At 43.5% G+C, this 8,272-nt stretch overlaps 1 protein-coding gene and 1 long non-coding RNA gene across 4 annotated transcripts; both read right to left on the bottom strand.

Moving 5' to 3' along the window:
• Positions 1 to 565: 565 nt before the first annotated feature.
• LOC127292662 (chalcone synthase 1-like) lies at positions 566 to 2,298 on the bottom strand. The gene is made up of 2 exons (XM_051322106.1): positions 2,028 to 2,298; positions 566 to 1,651 (listed from the first exon to the last, which is right to left on the bottom strand). Exons 1-2 carry the CDS (start codon positions 2,209 to 2,211, stop codon positions 651 to 653), a joined length of 1,185 nt encoding a protein of 394 aa, XP_051178066.1. The 5' UTR covers positions 2,212 to 2,298; the 3' UTR covers positions 566 to 650.
• An 871-nt stretch (positions 2,299 to 3,169) lies between these two features.
• Positions 3,170 to 7,727, bottom strand: LOC127292661 (uncharacterized). Of its 3 annotated transcripts, none has more exons than XR_007845293.2 (4): positions 7,319 to 7,727; positions 6,610 to 6,715; positions 5,139 to 5,587; positions 3,170 to 3,771 (listed from the first exon to the last, which is right to left on the bottom strand). It is a non-coding gene; the product is annotated as an uncharacterized lncRNA (long non-coding RNA). The 3 variants fall into 3 exon arrangements; XR_007845295.2 differs by having other exon boundaries at positions 7,351 to 7,727; XR_007845294.2 differs by having other exon boundaries at positions 3,170 to 3,744; positions 7,319 to 7,725.
• Positions 7,728 to 8,272: the final 545 nt, after the last annotated feature.

The following is an 8,272-nucleotide window of genomic DNA, read 5'->3' as shown; positions in this document are numbered from 1 at the left end:
ATTCTTGTACTACCTCTATCCCAAGGCTTAAGGCCTATACTTTTTTCACAAAGTCAAACGAAGTAAAGTTTAACCAAACTTTTAGAATAATTTATAAATAAATATAATATTTTGTAGGTACCATATAAAAATATATTTTATTATCTATCTAATAATTTTGATTTTGTACTTTTCATGTTAATGATTTTTTATAAAAACTTAGTCAAACTTACATAGTTTGACTTTCTGAAAAAATGTAGGCCTTAATTCTTGGGATGGAGGTAGTAGTTTGATTTGGACTACAACACCATCTATCTCTGCTGCACCGTGGGCTGCTGACCCAGCCCCAGCTTTGGTATGCACAAAACGGGGGGTAGGCGGTCGGATGGAAACCATAAACGAACAGTTATTCACTTGGACGGTGGCATTAGTTGTAATTTAGATGAATGTAAGGGGCGCAAACAGACGGACCAACAAGAAGTTCTTTTGTTTTTATTAGTAGGTAGGTATATATATATATATATATATATATATATATATATATATATATATATATATATATATATATATATATATATACGCGTAGACGTACTCGTACACGACTAACTCAGCCACACTCGAGGAGGATGAGTAAATTATTGAGGTGACAGATAAGGGAAGATAATTTTAAATCATGGCGCAGAGATTGGGACGCTGTGGAGGACTACGGTCTCGACGGTGAGACCAGGGCCGAAGCCGAAGAGCACGCCCCAGTCCATGCCTTCGCCGGTGGTGGCGTTTCCATCTTGCAAAGAGCGCTTGCGCATCTCGTCGAGGATGAAGAGGACGCACGCGCTGGACATATTACCGTACTCCGAGAGGATGTGCCGGGTAGCACGCATCCGATTCTTGTCGAGCTTGGCCCTTGCCTCCACCATGTCCAGGATCGCCGGGCCACCAGGGTGAGCCACCCAGAAGATGGAGTTCCAGTCGTTGATGCCCAGCGGCGCGAAGGCGTCCACCAACGCGCGCTCGATGTTGTTGGAGATGGCCACTGGCACGTTCCTGTGGAGGTGGAAGGTGAGCCCCACCTCCCGGAGGTGGCCTTCGATGAAGCCCTCCGTGTCTGGCAGTATGGTCTGGCTTGCCGAAACCAGCTCGAACAAAGGCCTCTCGATGGCCATGTTGGGGTCCGCACCGATGATCACCGCGGCTGCACCGTCTCCGAAGAGAGCCTGGCCGACCATCGAGTCGAGCTGGGTCTCGGTAGGGCCACGGAATGTGACGGCGGTGATCTCTGAGCAGACGACGAGAACGCGAGCGCCGCGGTTGTTCTCGGCGAGGTCTTTGGCAACACGGAGCACCGTCCCCCCGGCGAAGCAGCCCTGCTGGTACAACATCACGCGCCTCACCGATGGGCTGAGGCCGAGCATCTTTATCAGCTGGTAATCGGCGCCTGGCATGTCCACACCGGAGGTGGTACAGAACACCAGATGCGTGATCTTGGACATTGGCTGGCCCCACTCCTTGATGGCCTTCTGCGCCGCCGTCTTCCCCAGCTTGGGTATCTCAGCGACTAGGATGTCCTGCCGCGCATCCAGCGAGGGCGCCATGTATGCGCAGATGTTGGGATGCTCCTCTAAGATTTCCTCAGTCAAGTGCATATATCTCTTGCGTATCATTGATTTGTCGCCTGCATGTATATATAAATTTACCGACATCAACACGTATGACGATGATGGTGTCAAAACCTAGCATTCAGGCAAGTTGTTCAGTTATTGGAGAATTCTTATGCACATATATTGGCTAGCTAATTAATAAACTCGGTGTGCAAGTCTTTTCTTATATGCATTCTATCTATCACGAGTCAACAGTTAAGTCATGCATGCACGTAGTGAACGGGGTCATGTGTCTAGTTGCTTGCTGATGTTAACTAGTAGTCTCTACAATTGAATTCTAGCACTTTTGTTCAACATACTCCTATACTATATTGAGATACAACGTACTTCATTCGTCTCAAAAATATGCATGCAGTATATGCAGATGTGAGACGAACGGAAACTACTTACACATCTTCTTGAACTTGTCCTTGAGATCGACGAGGTGCTCGCTCTTGGTCACCCGGAAGTAGTAGTCAGCGTAGTCTGCCTGGTACACAATGTTCTCCGGCGTCGTCGTGCCTATGGCTAGGACCGTCGCCGGACCCTCCGCCCGCTGCGCCTTCCTCACCTCCTCTACCGTCACCGCCGCCATCTCACTCGTGCTGTACGTGCTAGCAGTGTATGAATGATGCGTACACGTTACCAGCTGCGCGCGCCGAGGCTACTACTTGCTCCGCGATGCCATAGGACGCGTTGGCACAAGGATATATATATATATAGGCTCTAGGACGACGGGTTGGTAGAGTCCTGCATGTTGAAGCCTAAAGATCTATCCGCTAACCGAAGGATCGATGCATGCAATATGGAATACTGCAGTTCCTCGTGCTCGCCTTTGACCCTGTCTGGTGTCTGGCACACTATTAAATTATTCAGTCACGGACAAGGAAAATATGTTCTTTCTCCTAATGCTCCAGCTATGTCACTCTCCGCCGGGTTGGTACAGTGCTCCAACGTGCAAGTTTCATCCTGAGCTGCTCTAGTTGATCGATTGCCGTTGATTACTTGCGCTGCTAGTACTACTTACAGAGATCTCATATCCCTCACTATGCTGGTAGCAATGAAATGGGTGTAGGAAAAAGGTGGGGATCGCGAACTAGATAGTCAAAGTGTCAATCCGAACCAATTCATTCTAAGAGAACCATGTGCAGACGGCAGTAGTCGGTCTTCTTCAAGAGGTGGAAAGAGTTCATCAACATGGCCACTGGGGACACTTGTATTCAAGTCTTTTTTTTTCAAAATTGATCGATTGATGCTGATTACTTGCGCCGCCAGTACTCCTATTTTTCTTATGACGCACCGCTAACTTCACGGTTCAAACGTGCCTGTTAGAAATCCGCGAGAAAATTGGACTTTCTTTTCTTTGCGGGCATCTCCAACGGGGCGACGCATATCCGAAACCTAAAAGTAATCGCGCATTTCTGTTTGCGTCGCACCGCAGACATATTTTGATCGCGTGTCCGTTTGCGTCTAGGTTCTAGCAGGGCGACCCATTTTTTGTTTTTGAATAATATTTAAAAAACATAATGTACTACAAACTACAGTTGATACAAACCATAGGCTACTTGTTGCCCGACGGCCCGGCCCCATCGTTGCGTACCTCCCTTATTTGCTTCTCCGCCGCCAACCGTGCGATCGCTAGAGCTTGGTGCATCGCCGCGTCCGCTATCAAGCACCACTGCAGCGTCTCGTTCACGGCATCATCAGCCTTCTCGAGCGTCTCGAAGGAGTCCACTAACACTAACACCCTCTGCTCCGCCGCCTTCTCCTCTGGGGTAGGCACATCTGGGTTATCAGATGACCATGAGATGTCGGAGGAGTCGTCCTCTGCAGTGGCCACCTCCCTGCGTCATTCCATCTCGGCATCGAACGCCGCGTTGGCCGCCCGCTCCTCCTCTGCTTCCTGCTCCGCGTCAACCAGGAACTCCGCATCCCTGGCCAGGTGCACAACTATCTCATATAACAGCAAAGGTACATTACAGGAATCCACAATACAGATCAGGTGCACAACTATCAAAATACAAGTAAATATTCAAATCTGGCTAGTTATCAATATATCTAGATCCAATGATCTTGAACACTTCGCTAGGTGCAGGTTTTCTTCAGGCTTCATCATCGAGCTCTTGTGCTGCAATTTTGGATGAATGAAAGGCATCTGCACGTTACAAATCAAAATATAGGAAAAAAAATATAAGCATTATGCAAGTATATAGTAGCACCAACTTGTAACAGAGTACAACCACTACTGCTTGTAAAAGTAAAATAATGATGCAAAGGATCGTGTGAATAGGAATGACTCCTAGACTAACTAGGGTGTTGATTCGTCTGAAAGGAAAATACATAGCCATTAACTGGTAACTACCATGCATATCATGCTTCAACACATATTTGTACAAAGGGTTCATTGCAATTGAAGTTGGCTCTAATCAATATCTTGTTAACAACTCAACACACAATGGAATGGTGTCAGAAAACTATACCACATCATGTTGACAGCAGTTAAGCTATTGACGATAAAATCTCTCCATCTGCTGAAAAAATTTCAAATAATAAGGTTTGCCTACTCATGGTTTGTCAGGTCACTGGTTTGTTGGTGGTAGTTATGGATGGTTTACCATGGTAATCAGTATCACAGGGAATAGCTTAGTAGCTTACATTAAGCTAAGTCATATTGGCGATATCATGTTCTGTCATAAGATAGTGCAGCTAGGAGCCCAGCAATTCTGGCTGATTTGTTCTAGTGAATGGCTTAGTATGGTGTTTGAAAGTGGTTAGCTTAGAACATATTGTAACATTCAGGATACTAAGATACATGTCATGGAAATTCTTTAATGCAATTCCCTATACATACTTGGCACAACTAACTTCCTTCTCTTATCCTTGCTTGATGTTCACAGTATTTTATTCCAAATGTTACACAAACTGGCATAGACCCGTACAACATGAATGGACATATCCATATGAGGAGCCACCCCTGCCTCATCTACTCATTGTTGAGATCTGTTAAAATGATATACTACCTCTGTCCATAAATAGATGTCTTAGATTTATCAAATTTTGGATGTATACAGACACTATTTAGTGTATAGATTCATCCAAATTTAGACAAATATAAGACATCTATTTATGGACGGAGGGAGTAGTACTTCCAAGACAAACTGCTCATGATTTAGAATTTAGTTTCCCTATTCTTATGTATATTGTCAAAGCTTCTACTTCTAAGAGATTCATTAGCAGACTGATGTTTTTTAATACCATGTAACAATGCAATCAATGGAGGAATGCATTCTTACAGAATAAATGACTCCGTGACCTACCTAATAGCGGCCAGTAACAGCTAACATGACAAGACGTTGTATATGTGTGTACTCAAGCAAATCATGGAAGCATCCCTGGTAATCTATAGGTTCAGAAAGTATCCAATTGCTAAGTTCTGGGACAACCATTGTCCCTGTGATTTCCCAAGATAGACAGAGGGTTCAGTTGCACGGGAAAACCAAAACTCACCACTCGAATCCTCACCTGCCTGGTAGGAAGCGATGCCCTCTATGGTTCTTTCAAGGGTATGAAGGATAACACGACGACTTCTCCTTGCCCGTGGTGATGAATATGAAATTAGTAATATATATGGACAGATGAATTACGCGTCATGGAATCCGGATCATTAAAGAGGTAGTGTAGACAGTTGTCTAAGTGTGATCTTCTTATATCCCCACGAACTGTTCAGCTTGATAGACCCAAGGGGAAATATAATCTTGAAAGGACCTTCTTTGTTCGTAGCCCCGTTGGAATCGAGGGCTTGATATCTCATTGGCATGACTAATTGATGAGGCCGACTGCCTAAATAGTACTCACGAGGTCCTTGATTTCTTGTTAGACTTCGTCTCTAGTATATTGGACGATGTAGGAAAGTCTGGGCACACTGATCATCCGCCATCATGCCTTTTAAGCAACTGAAGTTTGCTAATCTCCTTATATAATTGATCGTGGCATGCATATGAAAACATCCAGAAATACAGATTGTGAGTATTGAATGATCTACTCCATGGAAAATATTGACTAATATCTAAATGAATTGTTGGGCATGCAAGCACTCATGGCATCAAACAAAGGATATATAAAACGTGTGAGATAAAAAGTTTTTGTTTCTAGCAAGGCACATCATAACATTGACTTTGTCAAAGAAAAGGTAAATAAGGGTGTTAAGTAAACTAAAGCAAAATCATTATTTATGATCAGTGTACAGTGTACAGGGCATTCACTGGCAAGACAAAAAAAAAAGGCATATTCTGAAGTACTAACCAAACTGCAACCTTGACATGCATGCAAAATTCCTTGATGGCTAGCAAAAGTTACCAGCATAGATATCCAAGCTGAAGCGAAGTTAAGCAAAATCATGATTTAGATTAGAAAACAAGGTGTTGAAGCATGCATGAGACAAATAGGTTTAATTAAGCTATTTTCCATACCATGGTGTTATGTTTCCATATAAAGGAGCAGAAAAAGCTTAGTAGTATTCACATGATTCAAAATCTTGGTTTGTCGTATTGAAACCTTTTTACCCTTTAATGTCGGCAATTGAGTACTGCCTCCAAAACATGATAACCACTTGGTAAATTTTGATATATGTGATCATACAGATCAACTTGTGTTTCACAAATTGCACGGTTTGGTTCTCGATATGATACATATTTTTAACTTGTCCATTGTTCTTGGTAAGTGGGAAAAAACTATGTAATCATCATGGTGATAGCAACATTCATTTTTTCCATTTTACTACAAGTAAACTAACATGCTTACGTCGCCACAAAACATACAGCTCTCAACATCTTCATCATAGCCTTCCAAGTCTATATTGGTCTTGCCCATATTCACCTATTATATCTTCTATTTGTGTACATATAAGGAGACCAGGAAGGTATTCATATAGTGTGCTCAAACAGCAGGCAAAGGATCAAGAATGTGTATTTTTTTTACGGGAAGGATTGTGTACCTGAGCCTGGTAAATGGGAAGCAAGTTAGCAGCTAATTGAACCAGAATGGTGATACACAGTAATACGAGAGGCGAGGTTGAATGTCCAGAGTTGCTAGATCCAAATCTACAGGAGAACAACGTAATAAGTTAGATCCATAAATACACCAAGATTTAAGAGTATAGAATTTACAAATTAGTGTTGACTGAAAATTTGTCTTCTCGCATTGGGATACGAACATACAAAGTTCCGAGACATATAACTGACAGAAATGAAAACCTAATTCAGTTCAGAACACGGGACTGCTGTTTTTTTATCTATAATCACCACAATAATAGGCCTACAGAATTCTTATCAATATAATACTTCATCTCTCACTAGTAAGGATCATATGTAAACTTCCCAAATGAATATAACATTCGGACAGAAAATAGATAAAACAAGAAATACAAAAGGATGGTCATTCCAATTATCGATACAATTCTGATATGCAACATCACAACCACAAAATTAATCATTTGCCTTCTACAGTATTGGTCTATCACTTCATATTAGTTTGGACAAAACCACAAACACACTGTGTGCGAAAAGACGGATAGCTTCCACAAGGGACAACAAATCCTAGCATATGTAATGTGGTGAGGATCGGATAGATAGTTGTCAGTAGGAAGCATCAAAATGTTGAGCTAGCAAGCAGCATAAAAAATTGGCAGCTGTGAATCAGCCTACCCGTGATTGATCCTTTGGGTCAAGCAAATTACCCAATGTCACGGAGACATTAATGGGGAAGTGGGCATTCACGATCTTCACGAGCCTCAGCACCTCTCCGATTGCCGGTCAGGACACTATGTCGTCCAATCCGATGTAGACGAGGTCGGAGACGTCGGATGTGTGCAGGGCTCCACCTCCATTCAGTTCCGTCTATCCTCCGGTGAAGCTTCTCCATCGATTCGGGGGTGCCTGCAGAGAAATAGAAACTGAGAGAGATAGAGGGGGGAAGGGGGAGAAGGGAAGTAGCGAGACGGAGGGGGCAGTTGAAGAGTAGAGGAGGCGCCGACGCGGTGAGGAAGGGGATGGCTGCACTTCAACGATGGGAGAACTGGGATGGAGTAGAATCTACTAAGTAGTAACTACTATGTGGCGGCGGCGAACGTTAGAGCATCCCAAACCGCGCCCGATTGAAAGTTTGGGGGACGTGTTTTGTTCGTGCCGCGTTTGGGGACGTCGCTCCTCACCCGCGTCTCCCAAACGCCTTTCTCAAACATTTAAAATATTTTTTTTGGCATTTTTATTTCAATTTCCACAAACTAATACATAATTAGGAACATGGTTTACACGAAGTTGATATCCTAGTTGAATGCCAAGTCCTGTTTGGATGGTCAAAGTGATGTATTGCGTTTGGGTGATCAAACATTTTTGTGACATACAACAAACATCTATTATGTGAACATCAAGTCATTATTTAAAGCATTACTGAAATCTGAACTTGCCAATCACACGAGTACAACTGAACATCAAATTACAATTTTTGCATCTCATTTGTCCCCGTTTTGCTTCTGGTTGCCGATGACCAAGCAAGAGAGCGAAGAGGGGAGGCTAGAGTAGATCAGTGTTAGGTCGTCGATGACCAGCAAGAGAGGGAAGAGGGGAAGGCGGGGCGGGCTAGGAGAGTGGGGACATGGG

This window comes from Lolium perenne, chromosome 4 (assembly GCF_019359855.2).
Source record: "Lolium perenne isolate Kyuss_39 chromosome 4, Kyuss_2.0, whole genome shotgun sequence".
NCBI classification, from domain to species: Eukaryota; Viridiplantae; Streptophyta; class Magnoliopsida; order Poales; family Poaceae; genus Lolium; species Lolium perenne.
The sequence above is the reverse complement of the archived record's forward strand: the minus strand, read 5'-3'. Positions and strand labels throughout refer to the sequence as shown.

Coding starts and splice junctions, on each gene's coding strand:
- LOC127292662 (XM_051322106.1), bottom strand. CDS start 2,211: ATGGCGGCGGTGACGGTAGAGGAGGTGAGGAAGGCGCAGCGGGCGGAG. Junction 1,652..2,027: donor GGACAAGTTCAAGAAGATGT/GTAAGTAGTTTC, acceptor ATATACATGCAG/GCGACAAATCAATGATACGC.